Raw genomic sequence first — 25939 nt, forward strand, 5'->3', positions numbered from 1 at the left:
ACTGAGGTTTCAGGTATGCCAGAGAGCTCAATCTTTTTTCTTTTTTTTACACAATGATTCATTGATTTTTTTTGGAACAATACAAACAGCAACAAATCAGCACAGCCAAATACAAACAAGAAGAAGAGGAAGAAAAAAAAAACAAATACAGGTACATGAGTTACAAGTGTACATGTCTGGGTCAAAATATGTACAGTGTTCCACATTTAAAGTCAAGAGAAAGAAGAAAAAAAGAGGGAATACAGATATTAATTATTATGTTTAAAAACAAAATGTGGTCCCCCTTTATGCAATAGCACAGCAAGGTCACGAGGTAGGTGATCAAGCTAAGGCTGCCATATCCTACAGAATGCATCACAATTGCCCTTTATGATGGCACTAAGGCGCTCCATTGGCAGCACCTTGAACGTTTCTCTGTACCATTGTGTAACAGTGGGGTGCTGTCTCTGAATCCATTGAAACAGTACACATCGCCTCACTAAATGTAAAAGTTTACATAACAAAAGAATTTGTACAGAAGACAGAGAAAGCTCTTCTATAGATAGACCCAAAACGAACAGGACAGGGTTCAGTGGGATTGTCTGGTGAAAGATTGAGCGAAGCTCTATACAGGGAGTGCAGAATTATTAGGCAAGTTGTTTTTTTGAGGAATAATTTTATTATTGAACAACAACCATGTTCTCAATGAACCCAAAAAACTCATTAATATCAAAGCTGAATGTTTTTGGAAGTAGTTTTTAGTTTGTTTTTAGTTTTAGCTATTTTAGGGGGATATCTGTGTGTGCAGGTGACTATTACTGTGCATAATTATTAGGCAACTTAACAAAAAACAAATATATACCCATTTCAATTATTTATTCTTACCAGTGAAACCAATATAACATCTCCACATTCACAAATATACATTTCTGACATTCAAAAACAAAACAAAAACAAATCAGCGACCAATATAGCCACCTTTCTTTGCAAGGACACTCAAAAGCCTGCCATCCATGGATTCTGTCAGTGTTTTGATCTGTTCACCATCAACACTGCGTGCAGCAGCAACCACAGCCTCCCAGACACTGTTCAGAGAGGTGTACTGTTTTCCCTCCTTGTAAATCTCACATTTGATGATGGACCACAGGTTCTCAATGGGGTTCAGATCAGGTGAACAAGGTGGCCATGTCATTAGTTTTTCTTCTTTTATACCCTTTCTTGCCAGCCACGCTGTGGAGTACTTGGACGCGTGTGATGGAGCATTGTCCTGCATGAAAATCATGTTTTTCTTGAAGGATGCAGACTTCTTCCTGTACCACTGCTTGAAGAAGGTGTCTTCCAGAAACTGGCAGTAGGACTGGGAGTTGAGCTTGACTCCATCGTCAACCGGAAAAGGCCCCACAAGCTCATCTTTGATGATACCAGCCCAAACCAGTACTCCACCTCCATCCTTGCTGGCGTCTGAGTCGGACTGGAGCTCTCTGCCTTTACCAATCCAGCCATGGGCCCATCCATCTGGCCCATCAAGACTCACTCTCATTGCATCAGTCCATAAAACCTTAGAAAAATCAGTCTTGAGATATTTCTTGGCCCAGTCTTGACGTTTCAGCTTGTGTGTCTTGTTCAGTGGTGGTGGTCTTTCAGCCTTTCTTACCTTGGCCATGTCTCTGAGTATTGCACACCTTGTGCTTTTGGGCACTCCAGTGATGTTGCAGCTCTGAAATATGGCCAAACTGGTGGCAAGTGGCATCTTGGCAGCTGCACGTTTGACTTTTCTCAGTTCATGGGCAGTTATTTGGCGCCTTGGTTTTTCCACACGCTTCTTGCGACCCTGTTGACTATTTTGAATGAAACGCTTGATTGTTCGATGATCACGCTTCAGAAGCTTTGCAATTTTGAGACTGCTGCATCTCTCTGCAAGATATCTCACTATTTTTGACTTTTCTGGGCCTGTCAAGTCCTTCTTTTGACCCATTTTGCCAAAGGAAAGGACGTTGCCTAATAATTATGCACACCTGATATAGGGTGTTGATATCATTAGACCACACCCCTTCTCATTACAGAGATGCGCATCACCTAATATGCTTAATTGGTAGTAGGCTTTCGAGCAAATACAGCTTGGAGTAAGACAACATGCATGAAGAGGATGATGTGGACAAAATACTCATTGGCCTAATAATTCTGCACTCCCTGTAGCAATATTCTTCCAAAATCTAGTAATTAAAGGACATTGCCGTATGCAATGGTAGTAAGTCCCCACATCCATATCGCACATTACACAATGAGGAGAAATCTGAGGATGAACTTTATTTTAAAACTCTGGGGTACGCTGCAGTCTATATAAGATTCTGTAATGGCTTTCCTGGAGTCTGTTACAGGAAAACAATTTCTTGGCAGATCTAAAAGTTCTGGACCATGCTTCTGCACTAAGCTCAACTTTGAGGTCGGTTTCCCACCGAACCCTGGCCCTTATCGGTGGTTACAAAATTCAGAGACAATGATTTCCTGAAACATACAAAGACAAAACTAATTTAAAGACAAAATCTTTAATGAGCCAAAGCCGACACAAATGTGTTTTATCTACTTTCTAATCCATTTATCATAAATGTAACAATGAACGTGTTTAGAAAGTTGGCACATACATGTAATTTTTCATCTTTTTATGCATCCATCTATAGAACGCTGCATGTTATATTCTAAATCTGCCTGTTCTTTTTTAGAAACCTGCCTGTAAAAAATAAACCTAAAGTATGTAATACATCAATGTAATCACTTTCAAGATGGAGAAAGCATAAATTTTGTCTGTAAGTGACAGTTATGGACACCTAATATGATAAGGAGATTCTGCAGGTCAATTATCAATGTATAAAACTAAATGTATTGTAGTGACACAGGACACAAACACGGAAGCAAGATATATAATTAGGATTATATATAGTAAATATGAATAAATTATTGCAATGTCTTTAACCATCGAGAATGACTAAATCCTTCAGGACAATATCACATCAATGCACTGAACTCACTATGTTGTCCATCTAACAGAGTCTCCATATGTTCTCACTGTAATTTCGCCCTCATGACTGAATTTATGCTTGCGCTAATCAATCTGAATGTTCACGGGGGATCAAACGCATTTTACTCGCAGTACTCAAGTTGACTTACCTTTTTTTGAATGATGACTTACTCACAACGTGGAGGCTTAAAAATAGGCAAATCTTGTACTTAACCATTGGTGAATTGGCTGTGTGGCTCCAGAGATTTATAATTGCGAAATTGGCTCGCCATGTATGCACTGACTCCAGAGACGAGGTATGAAAATATATCAGGGTAAGTTAATAGCGGTTTGGTCTTTGAGGTTTCTACTCCACTGCCGTATTTCATACAGGTCCACATTTCCAATGCACGCTATTTTTTGCAAGTACCATCTCTTTGCATCCGGACACGATTTGTCTCAATAACATCCTTTTTCTTTTGAGCTGCTTTTAAGCATGGTTCGTAGCAATCTTCCTTCCAACACAGTTTGTTTTGATTCGTGGCCTTCAAATATGGCACCAAATTCCCACAATACGTTGCACCGTCAATTCCAAAGCCCTATATACATATTTTCCGCACTATAAGGCGCACTTAAAATCCTTTAATTTTCTCAAAAATCTACAGTGTGCCTTATGTATGCATTCTGGTTGTGCTTACTGACCTCGAACCGATTTTATGTGGTACATGGCACTCAAAAATCTGTCAAAAATTCTTTAGTAAGCATTTACTAAATGTAAAAGTAACACACCACTTGATGGATTGTCAGAGCATTACGGCTACTGTTCCAAGCCTGGCGGCGGAGTAATCAGGGTCCAAACTCCGCTTCAGGTCCTAAAGTCAAACGAACACGGCAGCATCACTGACAGTTAAGACTGTCTAAATTCTTTCATCTTTAATAAAATGATCAGTGTTGCTGCTTTACTAGGTGTAACAATTAAGTTTAACATCCAGGCATCCATGAAAACAGAATTTATTAAATTTAACGGAATTAGAAGTTAGCAGGAAGTTAGCTCGCTATTTTCCACCTAAACATGATATACCATGTTCTGACAGGGATTTCTGAAAAAATTAAATCGTACAGCTCTGCTATCACTTCCAACATAAATGAAGACAGAAAACTAAACAGCAGCGACGTTTGTGGGATTACTGATGTTGGGCTAGCTGGTATATAATGATGTGCTACGTGATTGCTAGCAACACAGCTATGTTAGCATAATATAAACGGTGAATCTGGAGGATAAACGCTAACCACTCGATAAAAGTTAATGTTCACCCGTTCATCGACAGTGCATCTTCTAATCTGGTGTGCCTTATGGTCCGAAAAATACGTACAATGATTTAAACGAAATCTTACTGGGAATGTTCCAAGTAATGCAGAGACATTTGTTTTTGGGAGCGCCTGGAAACTGTGAAAATATTTCAATGGAGTGGAAAAATACCCCGCTGAGTCATTGAACATCTCCTAAGTTTAAGGCTTTAATGTTTCAATTTTATTTTATATTTTGGTTTGCTTTGTCAGTTTACATGATAACAGCAGTTAGACGTTTTTGAAAGTATCTCAGAGGAAGTAAGTTTGAATTTGATTTAACCACAGAGGCGTCTCATAATATAGATCAGTCATTATTTCGTCGCTCAGTTGATTTCTCCCAAAAAGGCATATGATTGCATAGCCGTGAGACAAAAAACACTAACCAGCTAAACAAATCACACAAAAAATGAGATGAGGTGTTAAATACTTTATGCGTCCTTTATTTGGTAAATCTTTTTGTTACAGTACTTACATATGTGAGATGCCTCTCTGCCACACAGATGTATAGTATTTTCACTGTTGGTGTCACCAGCTGTTAAACAGCAGACCACAGCAAAATACACTGTACTTACCACAGCTGACTGTTAGAAAATGATATTGCTGCACACTTTAAACGGTCTCAGCTTCCTTGGGAAATTGCACCTGTTTACTGAACTGTGTTGGACTTCCCGTTCAGCCTGATGTTGATGCGGATGCCCATCTCATCAACATCCTGTCTCAGGGTAGACAAGGGTTGTGTAGCTGTCCTGTTCCTTTCTGAAATTGATCACCATCTCTCTGGTCTTCTTCACATTCAAAAGCAGATGATTCCTTTCAGACCACTCCAAAAGATTGTCCACAATGCTCTGTAAATTAAACTACCGGAGACTAATGACAGTATTTCTGTATGTGGCATGACCCAGAGTTGTATTGAAAGTCTGAGGTTGTACAAGGTGACTAGAAATGGAGACACCACAGCCCCGCAATACCAGACAGATCACTTCCCAGTATCATGTACTACAGCCAGTCTGTCAGGTAGTCATGAGATGGTGGATGTGTTTACTGAGATTTCCAGTAGCATCTTTTTTTTTAGTAACAACAGCTGAATTGTTTTAAATGTACCCAAGAAATCAAAACAGGTGATTCTCACTGGAGAGCTGTTAGTATCTGGCAGTTAGCTCTCTGCAGATGATTACAACACCATGGTTTTGGTGTAAATTTTACAATTGCTTGACCCACAGGAATTTAAAGGGATGTACTCTGGATATCCACCCGACTGACACAGCTCTTGTTGTTCAGTATAAGGTGGAGGCAACTGTTCTTGGGGAGCTGGAGGAACCCAAGGTTGTCGTCCAAAAAGATTGTCAGAAAATGTGAGACTAATTATTGACATGAGCTGATTTTTTGTTATGTACCTTACATTAAAAAAAACATTGTAATTTAATGTTTACCTTTGCATTTTTGCCACTTTTAGCATTTGCCTAAAAGGCCTGAATGCCAGCACAGACACACACTCTTGCTCAGAAGGTGGTTGAGGAATCTCCACTGATTCACCCATCTAAACTCCATGAAGTGGAGCAGTTGCTCTTCTACCTGCAAAACGGCAAGCAATCAAATGGTACAGATGAGTTTTCTAGGACTATTTTAATATGACTGCGAGCATTTGTTGTAAGACTCATTCTTTATGAATAATGGAACTAGTTTATCGTAATAGTTTTGTTGTGGATGTTGCTTTTCACAGACACCCAGGAGAAGAAACAGATATCACTTCAAGACTTTCCTCCTTGTGCTGGATTAGAAGTAGGGACTGATTTTAAGGCTCCATCAAAATCTTGTTTTAGTTAATAATGGAGTGCAGTGTTGGATCATATGTAAAACAGTATATATGTTTATATACTATTCTTCAATATGGTACTGTATTCTCTTTGACGACTGGTGTTTATTTTCTTACAGGTGGATAACAAAGCGGGCATCATCAGAATTGATGAATATGTGAGCTGCTTTATGAGGACATTGAGGAAAAGACTTGTTTAACTTGTTTTGTGCTCTTCTGATTACTTTTAATTATATCAAGTGACCTTAGGAAAACACTAATTATATCAGCAGGGAGAGAAAAAGAGCACTGAGGGACGTCTGTCAACCAGGCAGCGACATGGAAACCGGTCCAGTCCTGGCTAGCAGGTGAGCTCAAGAGAGAATTCAAGAATTTCAGCATAGGGATCCCATATGGAAAAGAAATAGTGAAAACTTATAAAAGACTTGCATAAGATGTGACCTACTTCATATAGTTAATCATATAAGGCTTATATGATTTACTCATGAAAGTGGCCACTGTCTCATTACTTTCATATATTGTTTTAGTAAGTATCCAAAACATACGTTTCATTTATATAATTTTTCAAGGGATCTTATATCTGTTTTCACTCTTGTATGCTTTTCATACAAGTTTCACACAAGACAGATAGAAACTTTATAAGATTTACATATATCTTTTCCATATGGGATAACAATGAATGAGAGGCAAATATGGAGACATATGACAACAAGATGGATCTAAGGTGTGTCTGGTAGGACTATATGGAACACAAAGTTGGCTAGGGATGGACTGTACATAATAACAAGCACTAGTATGAGTGTGACAATCTTTCGTGAGTCATATCTCATTACTGGAGGGGGGGCTTTTCAATACGAGAGACATACCCCCCAAAAACAAAAAGAGGAACAACAGGTGGGGAAGGTGGCTGGTACATCTTTATTGAAGTCCTCTTATTTGTACATAGTTAAACTAAGTTGCAGTTTGTTAATGAAAATGTTTTATTTAAACAAGGGTTCAATGGGGTGCCTGTGGGGGTCTCAAAAGACAGCCAGTAAATCACAAAAGGATAATGCATACTACACATGAAGAAATAAAGTGTATGTCCTTAATGTTGATGGCACTGGTAACCCAGTTAAAAGAGCCGAGATTATGACTAAACTCAAAAAGGAGAAGACACAGATAATTTTCTTACAAGAAACTCATTTATCAAAAATAGAACACAAAAAATTAAGGAAATTTAGGTTCAAAAAAACCTTCTACAGCTCTCATACAAATTCTAGGAAAAGAGGGGTTGCAATTCTGATAACTAATTCCCTTAAGTTTGAATCTCGCAAAGAAATAAAGGGTAAGGAAGGTAGATACGTTATAGGCTACGTCCACACGTACACAGGTATTTTTGAAAACAGAGATTTTCCATTTTTGTTTTTTTTTTTAAATCTTGTCCACACGTGCAGTTTTGAAAAATCTCTCCGTCCACATGTAAACGGCCAAAACACAGTCAAACGTTGTGAAGAACCAAATCCAAGCCGTGTAGAAATGTTGGCCAATTAGAAGTCTAGAAGCCTGGGAGGGAAAGAGTAAACAGGATTTTATGCAGTACTACTGAAAAGTTTTTGTGTTTTTTTGGAAAAACAGATAGTTTTGTGCAGTGTTGGGTGTAACGCACTACTATTTATTTTTCTAATTATTATTATATTTTTTTACATATTGTTTTTTCTTTTTTCCCTCTATAGATCCTATATTTGTGCCTTAAGTCTGTGACTCTGTATTCTATTTCTCTGAAGAAACTGTATTTGTACATAGATAGGAGAGTTGTTCAAATAAATAAAATTTAAAAATAATAATAATAATTTAAAAAGCCGCAGTCTGAATGAGGTGGTCATATACTGAGATCAGATTATTAAGTGTTTGTTCAAAGATATTCTTCCTGGATCATTCTCTGACTTGACCTTACTCAGATCTATAAAAAGTCTTTATGCTCAAAATTGGAATTAAGCTCACATGACTTTTAGAAGACGAACCATGAATTACTGCAAACCTTTACTTAATGACTGTATTTAGATCAAAATTGCTAGAACTCACTAAGATCTCAGTGTTATAGCTCCTTCACTCTGCTACTCTTTGACTTGGGAAGAAAACAGAGCTCAGCTCCTGCTCGTCTCCCTTTCGTGACCAAAAGCCCTTTTTTCCCTGTAACAGCATGTATCCATCATTGCCTCCATCCTTTGTGAGATGGCACAACTTCATTTGTTTCTGTCATAAAGCATTGTCTGCTCACTCCATCTGCCACGCCACATCAGGCAGTCCAGTACTGATAAGAGCCAAGTATTTATGTGAACCGAGACTCTGGGGTCAGGGTGGAAAGAAGAGATGAACACGGAGACATATGTTGGATGTGAAGCACCCACAGGTCACAATCCCCAGTAGCAGTCAGCATGATCACATTACCCAACACTCTTTTAAATTAACCTCCAGTTGCACTTTCAAAAACTCTGCTTTTCCTTTCTTTTCCTTCCTCATTCCTTTATTTTGTCTCCTGCATATCCATTACACATATCTATAATGACTCTTGTTTACCCGTGTGTTCCCAGAAACTGTCCTTAGAGCCTTGGCCAGAGTCCTAAGAGAAGACTGGAAGTGGAGTATAGACTTGGCAACAACCATCATCTCTGTCTTCTTCTGTTTCTCCAGGTAAAAAATCTAGTATATTGTTTCAAGAGTAGTAACATAGCAGGGCTTAGAATCGGAGATGGCATTCAAGTCACTCTAGAATAAGCTTGGTGTATCTACAATAGAGGCAGGGAGAACAGTGATGTGGTTTGCTCCTTAACTGCATACTGCTCCAGCATGCTGCTGAAATGGGAAGCAACAGAGGGATTAGCTCATGTACAAGAGATGTGCCAGTCACCTCACCTGTTGATGGCCCTGAGCCATCCAGCTCCACCTCCCCCATTTGGAGCTGACCCAAGACCCCACCTCAACACCATAGTTAGGCCAAAGGTATCTGGACATCCGAACATACCAGCCATATGCATCTTGTTAATATATTGTTAGATTATTTATATTATTATATTTCAGTTGTCCTGTTCCAGGGTCATGTTCATGTTTATCTGCTCTCTCTCTGTCTCTCTCACATTAATCACCCATCTTTGGCAGCAAAGTTTTACTCTTTAGCTGTGTGTTTTGAAACGATAAAATAAGCCCTCACTAAAACAACACATAAACGTCTGTCAGGGCGAATTTAGGCTTCAAGATGTATGTCTGAAAACTGATCGTCATTCTTGGCTTGTCTCCCTGTCCATGTTACACTAATTGGCTTGTGAAATGGCTCAGGTTGGGCTGATTATGCGTCAGACAAGGACATACTGTTTGACTGGATGTGTTTTGACTTTGTCAGTTTGCTTTGTAAAATATTTCAGGGGTGACCGATTGGGTAATTTCAATGACAGCTGGAATCCCAAATTTGATTAAAAGAAAAAAAAATAGTTTTGAAAATTCACTTTTGGATAAATAGCAGTCTTTTACTTCAGTTCCATGGAATGATCACACATTTCAAGATTGGGTCCCTGTGTGTGAATATCATTGAATATGAGCTGAAGAAGTATGACCTTTGGCAAGATGAGCTGCAGAAGAAGGAGGCTTATATCCCTTTATAAAGAGTCAAAAACACTTGATTATGTGTTTTTTGTGGTTTGTATTTATTTGAGTTCCTTGACTATTGCTACATGAAGCACTCTCTGAGGACAAAAATCTAAAGAAAGTAGAGGAAGAACACAAGAAGTCTATGTAGACTTAATTTTAGTGGGTGATTAGTTCAGCTGTCCTGTGGCTTGTTCTCCGTATGCAGCTATAATTGTTGATAAATTAGGTGTGATTCCTGCTGTTTTGGTTCTTTGACCCGTTGTTGCTCCAGAAAATTAAATCAGCTAAGTTTATTTAATTTCACAGACATTAAATGATAACTTAAACTGCATCATTTGGCCATAACTGCAGCACTTTTGTGAGTTAAAAAGTGGCCAGAATAATTATTTTATCTGAGTTGAGCACTGAAGTCAGATAAAAAGTCAGATCGATAGAAATAGGGTAGAAACTCTGAGTAAGGCTCAGGTAGATGATGGATAACAAATAAAAAATAAAACAGTTTTCTGAGGTTTTCAGGCTAAGCGTCAGGCTTTCAAATTAAATAATACTCTGTTTCGGTCTTTGGTTGATTAATAAGCTGGAGTGGAAGATTCCCTCCTCGGCCTGTGCTTTGAGGACTCTGGCAATTAGTATGAGTCTGGGTGTAGATTTAAACTAACATAATCATCCTGCTGTAACCAGGTTTCTCCAAGGTAGAGTGTTCTTCACTTTAATTTTCCTCTATGCAATAGATCTTTGGTTTTATTTGTTGTTCCTAATTATGCTTACCGTGCTGTAAAACTAGTTTCAGTAACAGGATTTTATGTCCTTTGTGGGTCTATTTTGCCTTCTTTCTTAATTTTTTGTCTGTGATTTTACTTTTAATATGAATCATCTGTATGAATGAATCCATAGTTCCATATGATGTTTTTGAAACTAAATGAAAAGTTCAGCTTTTCACAAGGAAAGATGTGCTCTTTTTCTTGGTCATGGATAGTGAGGTGGATACTTTGGGTGCTATACTGCTGATCAGACAAAAAAATACCTGGGGTTGCTTGTCTTCACTGTTTTTAAATGAAATTAAATGCAAGATTAACCAATAATGAACCTAATCACTGGTTACACTTAAGAAGCATATGCAGTTAATCTGCTTGAGGACTGCTACAAAACAAAAGAAAGATATCAGCAGTATTCTTAGAGCCAGTAACCAGTGTTGGGAAGGTTACTTTTAAAATGTATTCCACTACAGATTACAGAATAAATGCCCTAAAATGTATTTTGTAACGTATTCCGTTACATTACTCAATGAGAGTAACGTATTCTGAATACTTTGGATTACTTAATATACTATCAAGCTTTTTCCAACTACATGAATGTACTATTGCTGTGTGATTTATTACTATTACTGAAGGATAGTCGCCATACCAATACCAACTAGATTTTTAAATCTTAATATAAAATGAGTAACAGTAGGGCGGACATTAGGTAAGGCTGCACTTTTTGCAGCGATCTCGTACAGGTCCGCGGCTCCGAACCGTAGCAAAGGGACCTCTGGCTAATACGTCGGGTTGCGTGTCGGGCTCGTAGCTGAAAACTAGCTTTACTTTATTGTCTGGGTCAACTTTGCTCGTCAAAGACAGAGAGAGGCGTTGAAAGACTGCTCCAACGGAACTTATTGTTTCAGAGGAAAACACAAACACAGTGTACAGTCAAGTCTCAATAGCTTACTTACAACTGGGCTATACTCCCCATGAGTCACCATTCTTTAGGGCTAAACCTGTAACACTGCCTATTGCCTTCATATTAACTAATTTTTGGAAAAATAATTTTTAAAAATATTTAGTCATGTCATTATGTAGGCCGCAAGTAGAGGTGACATGGACAGCGAGATTAAGACGCAGGTATTAGAGCCTCTAAATGCGTGTTTTGTTTGGGTTTCCACTGGCGGAAGTAGTATTATTTGAATATTTCATGAGCTCAATTTAAAAAAAGATTTTATAAGATATAAATGTCCAAATTCTGAAAAATATCATCTTTTATGCTCATTTATGCTCCTTTGCCAAGAATTACTCTGTCAGCGTGGCATAACTTGGAAGTGATCCACGTGTGCCAGTGCTGAGTTGTTATTGAAGCCCAGATTGCTTTGAAAGCAGCCTTCAGCTCATGTATATTTTGGGGTTTTACACTTTCTGTCAACTAGGTAACAGATAAATACTTTCTGCTGTTCTTTTATAAATGAAAATGGACTGGCATTTATATAGCACATTGTGAGTCTTACTGACTGCTTAAACAACTTAAGTCTACAATCAACAGTTTAACCACCCATTCATACAGTGTTTTATTCTATGCACTTAATCCTGTTTTCGTATTGTGGAAAGAAGCTGATGTACTTGGAGAGACACATGGAGAACATACAGACTCCACACACAAGCCTCCAGCCAGGTTTTGAACTAGGAACCTTCTTGCTGTGAGGGGACAGTGCTACCCACTCTATCATCATGCCACCAAGCTCATACTACCTGGTATTGCCATCAAGAACTTGAGAAAGCACAGTGGATCAACTACCACCACCTGTGTTCCAGCTATGATTGTGTGAGAGTTGTAGCAGCTGTCACAAGTTCTTATTTAATAATTCTTTAAGGCTGGTTTCATCTCCATTGCTTATAAATCTTTTGCTATCACACGTTTCCCTTCTTGTCAACTTTCCATTAGTGATGTGCTGGTCGCGAATGAAACGGCTCTTAGAGCGGGCTCTTTGAAGTGAACGACAGAAGACGTGTTTGTTTGTTTTTTTTCTTTCTCTCACCCTCTCTCTCGCACTTTTTTTCACTTCACTCCGCACGTGAGCCTTGTGCTTGCACTGAGCAGAGGGAGGAGGAGCAGTAGTTACACTTGCAGTAGCACAGGAACAGAGTTGGAGGGAGAGAGAGAGAGAAAGAGAGCCAGGGGCAACAACAAGACACAACATCATCACATTAGAAAGGTATAGTAATCATCCACAACTATTTTCAGTTACAGATGGTAAAGGATTTAGAAAGATTATTCATGCAGTGAATCCTATGTATGCAATTCCAAGTAGGAAAACACTCTCCCAAAAAATCCTCCCAGGCCTATATGACAGAGAATGTACATCTTCTTTGTTTTGCATATTTTAATTTATATTTTATTGTGTTGTGGTTTGCAGTGTTTTGTGGTTTCACTTTAAATTTGTTTAAAAGGAAAAAACTGAAAATTTAAATAGTTAAAAGTTGAAATGTGAATAGTTGGTTTTTGTATTATATGAATTATTTATTACATTTTATGTGGAGTGAATAAATAAAAGTATATTTACGGAGGCCCCTAGAGACAAAGCACGTACAAACTCCAAAACATGTAAAAACTCCAAACACATACAAAAGACAACAGAAGTGCTCCAGGATGCTAGGCACAGTGTTGAGCTTTTGTTACCTAGTGGCTACACAAGCCAGCAAGTACCAATGACCGGATTTGGTGTATGGTAGTAACAGGTAAATGAACATTTGTTTAAATTATTTGAATATATATGAGTGCTTGTGTATAAATACACAAACAATACACACATGCTTTCAATTGTGTAATTTAAGTGATCTAAGTAGCTCTGCTTTGGAAGTTCAGTTAACGCTAGCAACGTGTTTTGGAGTTTATACGTGCTTTGTCTCTAGGGGCCACCGTATATATTTATATATAAACATATATAAATAATAAAACACAGGGTTTTTTTACATTAGTAATTTCTTTTCTGCATAATTTTATATTGTTGTTGATAATAAATTAATTAAAGCAACAAAACCGCCCTAAGAGCTGGTTGGGAGCCGAATGAGTCGGCTCTTTTTAGTGAGCCGAGCCAAAAGAGCCGGTTCTCTAAAAAGAATTACCATCACTTTTTTCCATTCATATCCTTTGATATTCAGTTTTTTCAGATGTGACCTTCATTACCCTTCTTGTGGAGGCTGTCCATCATCATCATCATCATCTGGACAAATATTAAGTCATCAGTTTTGCCCATGTTTGTGATTGAGTGTACTGAACCAGACCAAGACACATATTATACTTTTAAAATATTAATTTACGTACTTGAGATGTAATATTCTATTATTTTTTCATATTAGATTTCTGAATTATATGAGCTATAAGCTTTAATCATCAAATTTAACCAAAAAGGTCTTGAAAACAATTCACATGTAATGAAAATAGTTTATTAAAGTTTACCGTTTTTAAATTCAGCTGCAAATAAAGAACAACAACAACTAACCTTTATTTGTCACATACACAATCATACAGAGTACGGACAGGCTGCAGACGTAGCTGTGCCATTCCAGGGCTTGGTTTTAGCATGGGGGTCTAGCAGGACCCTTACTGGATCCGGGTGGGAATTTAACTTTTTTACAGTATTCTGTTTTTAAGGTACACTTGTATAAGTCATATTTTTTTGCTAGTTTAGTGTGTTTTTGTATTTGTGTCTTTTTATAATTAAGTAAAGGTTTATTTATCTCTAAACAGCAGTTCTAAAAAGTCTTTAAAAGCAAGGTACAAGAACCACAGCTAAAATAACTGTTACCTGCACTGTTATCTTTGACCCTGCAGTTGCTCTGTTTCTGCTGCTCAACCTGGGTGAAGACACACACACAGAGCTGAAGATGAGGAACAAAAACACTGTTCACATGCTTTTGAAGATTGTGGACCGTGAAGATAATGAGCTACTGCTGGTTGTTATCACCATCCTCAAGAAGCACTCTATCTTCCTGGGGAGCAAGATTGACAATGGTAAACAAAAGATCTTAGATTATAAGAGAAGGTATTATTAAACATTGTAAAACTGCATTCAGAATATTTGTATAGTATTTCAAAATTCAGAAGGAAAATATCAGGGCATCTATACTGAATCTCATGCAGCACAACAGCTACCTTCAGCACAACGCAAGTATTTATAGGATGATTAAAGAAGAATAAAGATGTTTTCTAGTAGCCAAGTCAAAGTCATGACCTTAATCCAACAAAAATATTATGGAAGGACCTGAAGTTAGCCTTGCAGAATCTGGTTTGCTCTGGGTTTAATAATTTGAGGGAAGATTGTGGGACAGTGTCCCAAGTCAGCAAAAATGTTGAATGTTAAACCAGCCTAATTAATACAGACTTCTTGCTCACATTCTTCTAATTAAGTAAAACAATATTAATATTATAATATTGTCTTTTTCATACAGTCTGTATAACCTACAGACACCGTGGAGCACAGAGTCTTACCAAAATAGGTAAAATCTTAACAAAATGACCATTGTTAGAAAAGCTTGGACTAACTGTTTGAAACTAGATTTTTAAATTCTATTTTCTACCTTTATCTTCACCTCGTCTAATCAATGGTTTGTTTAAATGCATTGTTTTGTTACATTACATAAATTACTCATAAAGGACTGAGGATTTATTTTACTGTATACAAAAATGTAAAGGATAATATTTTCACAAATGTCTGTAACCTTCTGCAGTGCCAGTTAAAACCATGCTTAGATTAGATTTTCATTTTAAAAACATTATTCAGAGTCCACTTTGGTGGGCCATAGTGCTCAAACAGAACCCTGGCTTTTCAACTGTCCCTAATCCAGTCCCATGTGGTTCCAGTCTAGTTCAAGTTTGTGGGTCTTTATCAAGCCCAGACCCTGTCAGAAACTTGCTTTATCTCCTTGTTTACCATTGATTACACCTTTAATTCACATTAGAAAAACTTTCATACCCACACAAGCTTGTGTCCAGCATGGAAATGTTGGTTTCAACACTTTGACTCATTGAAGTATTTAAGGGCATGGGTGTTTAATGAATCAAAAAGTGATGATCCCATCAGGTTATATTTACTCAGCAAACTGAATCTGATAAGAGTTCAGTACTGCCTAATACATTTTTATTCTGCCTATGTCACCAGTGGAAATGTCAGTGGTAGGTGACACAGGCTGCAGTTGATAATGCAGCTCAGTGTCTGGTTTGGGATGGAGTGACTGGAGCTAGTTTTGCACACAGAAGCAATGAGTGTGTTTTAACTGGTAGCAGATTGTATCACCCTGGTTTCTGGCTTTCAGCAAATCACAGGAGATGGAAACAGACACTTTAGAACGCAGAACTAGACTGAGTGGCACTGCTGTGCTGATAGTCACAATCATAGAGTGTAGATGAAGTTGAACCCTGTGCTATATCTGTGTCAATCTGACTTCAGTTCACAACAACTCATTTCAAGGTGCTTTATACTGTGCTATACAAAGTGACCAGTAGAGAAGCTGGCCCGTTTAGTTCCCAGTGACTACAAGGAGCTCCTGGACGCCACCCTGCGCCTCCTGTTCAGCCTGTCTTTTGACACTTCTCTCCACAACCAGGCTGGATTCATTCCCAAACTTTCCTCTTTGCTTGGTAATCAGTCCCAGTAAAGATTAAGTGTTTATGTTTCCCTTTGTTTGTTCCTGTAGATTTGTTTAATTGTGGGTTCATGTGTCGGAACCAGCATTTAAGGTGTTTTCTAAAACAGAAAGACACGGGACATCAGAAAGACGCATTGATCTCTGCTATTAATTTGCAATCATTAAGGCATATGTATATAGCTTTTATGCCCATCCCTTGAAGTTCCCCTTGGGACCATTTTGCAAAGCTGCACAGGATGTGTCTTTGCAGAGTTGTGTGACATCGTCATCTCTGTTGGGGCTTTTGAAACCTCTCAGGAGAGGCTCAGGTAACAGTACATAATTAATAGAGTGTATTTGTTCGATTAACATGCCAGATTCTGGTCAGATGATTTTGTTTTATACAATCAGGGTTGAGAGACGGATATTTATGTCTTTGGAGATTTAGGTAGAGCTTTGTGGAGGGGTGGGGGCATGCATGCACAAGTAATAACATGTAACAGTGAACAATCACGCCTGCTTATAGTCTTGACACTAGGTGTGTGTGTTCTGTGCCCTGTGTGTGAACCAGGAGACCATTAATCATCTGCTCCCTCTGCCAACTGTCCAGTTTTCAGCTGACACACTAAATGCAATTATCTCTAAGGACAGACAACACAGCAATGGTCTCCTCTCCCTTCATGCCTTTTGGATCTCTGTTCAGGCCAGACCTGAGGTCCTGACCCTGACTGATAAGATGAAAGTGAAGAGGGAGACTCTACTTGACATCATCACCTCTTTCCTGTTTCATCAGACAATCAAGCTTGAACACATCATTTCTCTTCATCTCTGCTTTGCAGCTCACGCATAAACATTGGTAAAAAAAAATAATTCACAGTTTAATGTGCAGTAAATTACATTTTTCATCTATTAAAGTGGATCAGTGGGGTCGGGAGTGCAGAAAAGACTTGGGACCTCAGGACCTTGTGGCAAAAACAAATTTATAAACCAAAAATAAGTTTTCTCTGAATTTAAGACAAAACCAAAACAAATAAATAAATAGTAAGTAAATAAAACTGAATTTAAGTTATTGCCTTAATTTCCAAGAAGTCACAAAGCATGTTATTGTTATATTTTCAACTACTTTATTTAAAATGCTTATTTAAAATGACTCTATCACATGAAACTGAAAGTAAGTAAATTAGTTACATGACTCATCATAAAGCCATACAGACTCCACTGTAAATTAGTTACATTAGTGCATTAGTACTATGAGCAGGCGTGATTGTTCACTGCTACATGTTATTACGTACTATTAACTGTGCACGCATGCCCCCACCCCTAAATTAGTTACATAACTCATCATAAATGCATACAGACTCCACTGGAAAAAGAGCTAGATATTGTCAGAATTTGGGCTCTTCACAAACACACAACCCAAAATGTGAAGATCTACAGTGCAAGTGGTTAGAATGTTTGTAAAGCTTTACTCACATGTTGTAAACAGCACAGTTAGAGTAATTGCATTCACCAAAAATTTATTGAAAATATGTTGAAGACAGCTTTTCCACAAATCTAAATTATACTGAGATTTGGAATAAAAGTCAAATCTATAAATATATCTTATGAGGTCATTTGGAAAATGATAGGAGGTAAAATAAGTATTGAACACGTGACTAATTTTTAAAGTAAATATTTTCCTAAAGGCCCTTTTGACATGAAATTCTCACCAAATGTCGGTAAGAACCAATCCAATCCGCACATGCGAAGCAATCAAACCACTGTGCATAAATTAAGGTATGTGTAATAATGAGAAATGGCAGAGGGAAAAAGTACACGAACACACTTACTGAAATGTATTTAATACTGATAAATAAATTTCTACCACTGCTAGCGCTTCAAATCATAAGCTACAGTGCAGCATGTTGATTGTCATTACAAGACAAATTAGAGGATTTAAGTGGGGGCAGGGATCTTTGTGAAGCATTTTTATAACATCTCGTTATGTGGTATGTGATGTCTTCAAATACCCAACCCTTCATGCTTATTTATCCAGAAAATTCAATAACAATGGAGAGGTGCAGCCCACAGACATTTCTTAATGTTTGTGGGTGTAATTTTACAAAGGCTAGGCAGTTTTAAATTAGCCTGGGGTGTAATTGAAGTTTAGCTCTCCCACTAACTGCCCTTGAACATAGTCTAGTTAATTCTTAACAGCTCCCCTTTACCTTTTTTTCCTTCTCTGCTGCCCTAACCCTACTTGTGTTTTGAACATTTAATGGGGTCTTTCTTTTCGCTCATAAAGAATCCTCGACTCTATGTTCATTCTAGAAAAGTAGGGAATTTTCTTGGCCTGGACAAGCTTATTGCCTCTCTGTGTGTGCAGTTGGTAGTTGTGCACTTCAAGGTGCTGGTTAAGGTAAAGGCTCACTAATGAGCAGCACATGTTCCGGTCAATTGGTGGGCACACGGGAAGGGCCAAAGCAGCGAGCAGCGTGGCTTTAACTTATTAAAGGCAGTAAAATTGATGCTTCCTCCTGTTTTCCCAATTAAAGCTAGAAGCTCCCTCTCCTTAGCATTCACTCCCTTCTGTGATTCCAGAGGTTCACTGAGTACATCTGGATCTAATTTTTCTGAGATAAGGCTTCCTAAACAGCCAGTGACTGAACACAGCTGAGATCAGTTTTAATTGGAACAGGGTGGGGCTTTGGAGGCTGGTGGACATTACAGGGTGTCTCTCAGTGGCTGTCCTCCAGTGAGAAGCCTCTCTCTTAACACTTCCCTTAATGAAAACTCCCAAGGTGAAACTCTGGTTTCAGCTTCATTAATTCTCTGTAGCTGGTTCCTCCTTCAGGCCCCCAGCTGTGGTCACAGGTCAAACTCATAAAGTTCCTGGGCTCACCGACAGCCTAAGCCTAGATTATACCCCACTGTGGATGTGGACAGGGACAGCAGGGGACCAGTGGCTGAGCAGTCATTCCTGTTATACTTCTTTGAACTGTGCTCATGGTGGCGCATGCAAAGTTGATGCTTTAAAATGTAAATTCTCTGCGAATGAGTCTGCGCAGGTAAGGGGCCATTTTTTTTCCCACCTTCCGATAGATGCATCTGAGAACAACTTTGGGTTAATATCTTGCCCAAGGATATTTGGCATGCAGACTGCAGCAGCCAGGCCTCTGAGCACCAAACTTCCAGTAAGTAGATGACCTGCTCTACCTCCTGAGCGACAGCTACAGCCTTGGTGATGTTTGGTGAGCTGTGCCTTTAGAGCATGACAATCTTGCCTTCATGATGTTTTTGTCTACTAACTGCTTAAGAGACGCAACAAACTGAGAAATTGCAGTTGACTGTTGCTGATTCTGCACTGAATGTCAATTGACCTTCAATTAAAGAGGCCTTTCATCCCATTAATATTTTTAGAAAAACACACAGCCCTCCTAGATGTGGTCATTGGCATCCTGTGGAACATTACAGCACAACCAGTCATTCATCCATTAACTTCCCTCCCCCTCCTCCATTGACTTACCTCCTTCTCTTGTGTTTATGTTGTAGCTGATGAGGGCCAGAGACAGCTCAGCATGTCCATTCTGCATAACATCAGCATGGACCACAAATTTAGGTCCATGTTTGCCGACACAGACTGCATACCGCAGGTAAGACTGGCTAATGTACACTGCCAGTAGAGCAAGAAACACACATTAGCATCAGCAACTAATGACATACAGGAATTAATGCATGAGAAACAGAGCGAAAGTGAGAGACACACCACATCTGGAACCAAAACCCACCAGAGGATTGCTGCTCATTCTTCTGTCAGAGTGTGTGCACATTGCTTTGTTTCCTCCTTCATTTCTTTTTCCAGTGAGTCCTGAAAGCAACCTGGCACGATTTCACATTTTTCTGTATCTTTTTCCATATTAGCGTTTTTAAGTTCCATTACTAAAAGGGGACATAAACACCGAAATACAGCTGCTGATGAAAATTAAGGTGAAACCTCAAACAAATTTCTTTCAACTTTTATTTTAACATCATTTGGGTTTGCTAAGATTGAGCTGACCGGGTCAGTCATTCCTTTCATCACTGCCATCATGTCCGTGTTAGCAGCTAATGTTAACATCAGGGTTCTCCCATGGTAGAAGGAGTACCAGTTTGCAGTGTGACCAGGATGTGAACTTCAACCTTGCCCTTAAATTTCAACAAAAGTTCTCCAAAGGCACAGGCACAGTGGAGAGTTGAGTTCAGGGAATTAAATTAGGCTCAGGAGATGGCTAAAAAACACATCCAATGTATGAGTTATAAAAATCCACAAATGTCATGAAGAGTATCCATAGAGACCAAAAGCGTTTGTTTTTGTTTAACCAGTCTGTAAAAATATTTTCATGGCTAAAAGCTTGAACATTTTAAGATTTAATGCTGTTTGATGCATTCTTTCAGAAAACTTCAAGGAGCTACTTTGGTTTACATGAAAGGTGGTTTTAGATCAAACTACCATAACTGGCTGGTTCAAGACATCTATGAACAATAAAATGTCTGTTTTTTTGCATCACACTCACTCGCTATCCTTCTGTCAGCCAACCTTCGTCTTTGTGGACATGCTGTGACACCGTACCTGGATTACCGTAATGACCCTGATATCATTGAAAAGCACCTGTCTGATCCCAGCGACAGGTTAGGCTTTAGAGGCTTAGGGAACTACAGTTTTGGGCACTTTGGCATTTTAATATTTTTAGCCCTATGTTTCCAAACTGGAAACTGGCATATGTGGCAAAATGATGATATCTCTAAATTGGTGAAGTTCTTTCTGGATACTGCTCGTGAAACTATTATGAAGCTTTTTTGATCAGCACAATGAAAACAAAAGTGACTTGAGAACATTAGAGTCCTTGTATTATTCCCAAAGATTCACTTCCAGTTTTGTCTTTCTACTTAATCCTCCTTGTTTATCTTCCCACACAAAACACAATTTCAATTCAATACAGGGAATACGTGTTCTTCCATTTGTAAAAAATGGATCCCTGACCAACTGTTTTGCCCTATTTTCCACCTTTTTATCCTCTCACCTTTCTTGGATTTATAAGACCCCTCTATTTGATCACTTTCTTAGCATGCTCACTGACCTGCCCTTTTCCCCGTCTTCTATTTTAATGGGGTCACCATTTGGTACGATGCGAGCTTTACAGAGCAGGGAAGCCAGAAGTAAAGGAGAGGTGCTTACAGAGATGGAGGAGGGAATGGAGGTAGTTGTGTTGGTCAGATTGTGGCATGGTGCTGTGGCCCTGACAAAGCCTCCGGTGGCTCTCTGTGGTAAATAAGCAGATGCAGGTGCCAGAGAGTCTAGACAGGGCTGATTTGGAGTCTGGGGCCCCTGGTATGTGATACCTAACCCTGGCCCGCCCTAGTCTTTCTCTCCCTCTCTCTCTGATTCCTAACGCCTCACTTCCCCGTGAGGCGTTAGGAATCTGCTCCCTGCCCACTGCCACCCCTCAGCTCAGAGCCTTTCCTGTTTAATGTTAAATCAGTGCAGGAGAGACTTACAGACAGACTAGTTAGCAGAAGGAGGGTAGCTTAGGAAATGACGCTTCTTCTCTCTTTCTTTTTAAAATTATTTTGGGACATTTATTGCCTTTATTTTTATAGTCATCAGCTGGAAGAGACATTAAATGTTGATAATGAAAGCTGGGAATTGACACAGCAAGTAGTCCAACGAGTCGGAGAGTAAGAGCTAGAATTTGCATTTGCAAATTTCTTTCTTTTTAAATTATTTTCTTGTCACTCTATTTTGTCCTCACCCCTTTTCACTCTCACACTCAATGTCTACAAATCTGAATATGAAAAGAATTTAAATATATAAAAGTGTATGGAGTTTTCATCTAGCAAGGGTTAGAATTATGCAAGAAGCCTGGCTCCTATATAGCATTTTCTTTTACTGTCCTTGAGCACCTAAAGTGCATTATACAACATGTTTTATTCATCCATCCAGAACATGCAAACAGAAAGACCCTAGACTGATGGTGGAATTGAACTCAGGACCTTCTTGCTGTAAGGCAACAGTGCTAACCACCGTGCCACCGTGCTGCATTCACTAATCCTTTTATACAGACATCCATACAAGCACTTTTTTCTACATCTAGTTGCTTTATATCACACAAGCACACAGAGCGGAGCATATCACCAGGGCAGGACAGAGCATCTCCAAATCTGCAGTTCTTGTGGGATGTTCCCAGTCTGCACTGGTCAGTATCTATCAAAAGTGGTCCAAAGAAGGAACAGTGTTGAACTGGCAGCCAAGACACACTGATGCATGTGGAAACGAAGGCTGAATGAATTGTTACGTATTGAAACTGCGTAGTCGCAGACTAGTCAGGGTGTTCGTGCTGACCCCTGTCCACCCTCAAAAGCATCAACAATGGGCACCACAGATATCACCGTCTAAACATTTGCTGACTATGTGCACACCATTTCATGGAAGCGGTGTTCCCTGATGACTGTGGACTCTATCAGCAGGATAATGTGCCCTGCCATAAAGCAAAAATGGTTCAGGAATACTTTGATGAGCACAACAATGAATTTGACTTGGCCTCCAAATTTCACAGATCTCAATACGATCGATCATCTGTGGGATGTGCTAGACAAACAAGTCTGATCCATGGAAGCCTGACTTCACAAGGTTTAAAGGATCTGTTGCTAAAATCTTGGTGCCAGATACCAAAGCACATATTCAGGGCTCTCTCTAGTGGAGTCCATGTCTCAATGGGTGAGGGCTCTTTAGGCTAACACAATATTTGGCAGGTGGTCATAATGTTATGTCTGATCAGTGTACAGTACAATTTAGACATGATGCATTCTGGATTCATTTTGTTTGATTTATACTTCTAATCGAACTGCTTGACTGATTTGGTTGGATCATGTGTTTGACAGCTGATGAAGAATGGTGTATGACTGTGGGGTAGAGATGATGGACATTGTGTCATGGTCCCCGTGCCTCGCTGGCTGACTCTGTGGTAGGCAACACGTTTTGTTTGTTCTTTGACCTCTCTCTTTCGTAATGAGCGGTGCTCATTACAGGCTCCCGCCCCTGGCCCAAGCACCTGTGCTCACCGTCACACCTGCAGCTGATCCCAGCGAAATGAAGTAGGGGTGGGTTTTGATGATCGATTTATCGATTAGAATTGATTCTAGCTTGAATAACGTGATATAGATTCATTAAAATCCTGAATCGTTTTTAAAATATAAATTTATTTTATTTAAACCTCACAAAATTTCTACAACCGCCAAACAGCTAAAACAGTAAATGAGAGCAGGTACACGGATTCTGCACAAAGAGCTAAACACAAACCTGCCGACGCATCAGAATCGGTGAGACGACACACCGTCGGGGCTGAAAGCCGACAGCTTCACTGATTTTGAAGCGTCGGCGGGCGCTTTGTGTTTACCTTTTTGCGCTAGATTCTGAAGCTGCAGGTTTTATCTCTCTCCAAACAATATTGACTGAACCAGCAGCCAAAGACGATCCAAACTACGCTTCACATTTCGCTTCACATAAACATTGTCACGAATTTCCTCTTACTTTTGCTGTTTTGCTTCTACCACGATAAAATCACACTTCATGTAGAGCTCTCTCTCTCTCAGGAATAGTTTCCCATCTAAAAATCTCTGTTTTTTGCATTATTCACTTACTTATTAATAACCAGTCTACGGTGTCGGCTGCTGTTTTTTGTTTTTTTACTTACTTCCGACAAGAAAGCCTCATTTCTGCTGTTCAATACTGAACAAATGTAAACTTTTTAAAATTATGCAAAATTGCAAAATCCTTAGCTGTGTCTCTAATCGAACCTCTGTAACTTTGCTTCACTTCGCTTTTGACTGCACAGTATTTTTAAGGTCATCTTCTATAAAAACCCAGACCAGGAAAACCACCTTCATGTTTTTCTGTGTTTTATCCTCAGTTACTTTGACACAAAGGAATCTGCTGTGATGCTCACACCTTTGATAAAGTCTCACAAGTGTCAGCTTTCTTTTTATAGATATAAAAATACCGATATGTACTGATAAGTGATCAGAACTATAATATTTCTGACTGTCTGTGGCAAAATCTCCCCAATTCGAATCGAATCGAATCGAATCGAGGATCAAATCGATTTGGGACCTTGTGAATCGGAATTGAATCGATTCTAGAAATCAGTGACGATACCCAGCCCTAGATTGAAGCACTATTTATGATGGCGGACCTGTGTTATTCTTCGTGTGTGTGTGTGTGTGTGTGTGTGTGTGTGTGTGTGTGTGTGTGTGTGTGTGTGTGAGAGAGACAGCCCTGGACCTGTTCCCCGTAAAGCTGAGGGAGCGTGTGTGTGTAAAGAAACTGCTGAGGAGAGGAGCTCTGTGTATATATCGTCACCTGGTGTTTCACTGTAAATAAACGCACTGTCTTCTTTGCCAAGGATTTCTGGTCTGCGCCTGAGTCCATTTCAAACTCTGTGACAAAACGATCCAGCCATCATGGAGGTCAGGTCAGGATCCCGTGGCTCAGGCGCTGGCTGCCTAGCTCGCCACAAACAAATGCTTATGCAACAGAGGAATGAGATTGCTCCGTTAACACAGGCTGTCGCCCACATAACACCTCTGGAAAGCAACGCACAGCCAGGGAACGCAGCCCCTCAGGCGTCCCCGGCGGCTAGCCCACCTCGGTAGCCACACCATCTCCGGAGGGACCCCTGCCCACTCCAGAGCCATTCTCGGGTGAGTCAGACAAATGTGTCAGTTTTCTAGCTCAGTGGTCGTTGATCTTTCGAGAGCAGCGACGTTGTCATAATAATGACGGAGTGAAAATGACATTTTTGTACAACTGCGGAGGGATCGTGCACTGAAATGGGCCCAGGTTGTGTTGAACTCTGACCCTGGGATTTCCTATACAGACTTTCTGTCTAAATTTAAGAATGTGTTTACCAAAGGTTCCGGTGCAAAAACGGCTGCACTCCGCCTATTAAACTTCAAACAAGGTAAGCGGAGCATGTCTGATTATGCAATTGACTTTTGAATTTTGGCTGAAGGAACGGGCTGGGGTCAGGAAGCGCTGAGAAGCATGCTTCTGAATAACATTCGTGAGGATTTAAAGGATGAACTAATTATGCATGACCTGCCAACTTCATTCAATGAACTAATGTCTTTATGCATCAAGGTGGATGAGCGGCTGCTGGCCCGCCGGTCGCAACGAAACTAATAGAAACTCCCATGAGGTACTGGGGCAATTAGGAGCGGGAGTCGCGCCTGAATCCAGCTTCTCCCGGGCACGGGGCATGCAGCTAGGCGGCTCTCATCTCTCTGCTGCGGAACGGCAACGGCAAATCTCCGCTGGTGAGTGCCCACACTGCAGTTGCAAAGGACATGTTGTTGCCACCCGCCCATCGCAAGCAAAAGGGCGGGCCCGCCAGTAACGGTAGGAGTACTGATGGCGGGTTCGGTCAAGAAAAATCTCCTCAACGATTAATTTTCTCAGCTAAAGTCTCCATCTGAAGTATGGCCTGAAGATCCCGATGAAGCGGGCGTTAAAGCTGAAGGATGTATGGGTGATGAAGATGATCAGGAATCTGTCTCAGCATGATGGACCCGCCAATATCTCTGCAATATCTTTTTGCTGGTCTGAGAGACACAGTACTGTGACACTGTTGAAGCACACATTCATAGAAGCACTTTATTTCTACGGAAGTGCTTTCTATCTAACATTAATACTCAAATCTGAATGTTTGTAATTTATCATGACAGAGGCATGCACAAAAATATGATTCCTGCTATGGATCTCTGAGAAATGACATGGGTTTCTTTGAAACT

The 25939-nt window shown here is 39.6% G+C and overlaps 1 protein-coding gene across 1 annotated transcript; it reads left to right on the forward strand.

Moving 5' to 3' along the window:
- Nucleotides 1-5315: 5315 nt before the first annotated feature.
- Nucleotides 5316-25712, forward strand: kifap3a (kinesin-associated protein 3a). Its single transcript, XM_085376654.1, is given in 19 exon segments — nt 5316-5338; nt 5545-5676; nt 5778-5813; nt 5815-5921; nt 6045-6103; nt 6257-6293; nt 6296-6331; nt 8384-8470; nt 8711-8810; nt 9637-9761; nt 9845-9905; nt 11636-11661; nt 12642-12653; nt 14262-14270; nt 14343-14522; nt 15670-15687; nt 16014-16148; nt 19667-19767; nt 25608-25712. Coding segments are annotated over 19 exon segments (1389 nt in total).
- The last annotated feature ends 227 nt before the right edge of the window (nt 25713-25939 follow it).

The sequence above is a fragment of the Diplotaxodon limnothrissa genome, linkage group LG17 (assembly GCF_057381915.1).
Source record: "Diplotaxodon limnothrissa isolate DT_005_m linkage group LG17, D_limnothrissa_male_GT1.1, whole genome shotgun sequence".
NCBI classification, from domain to species: Eukaryota; Metazoa; Chordata; class Actinopteri; order Cichliformes; family Cichlidae; genus Diplotaxodon; species Diplotaxodon limnothrissa.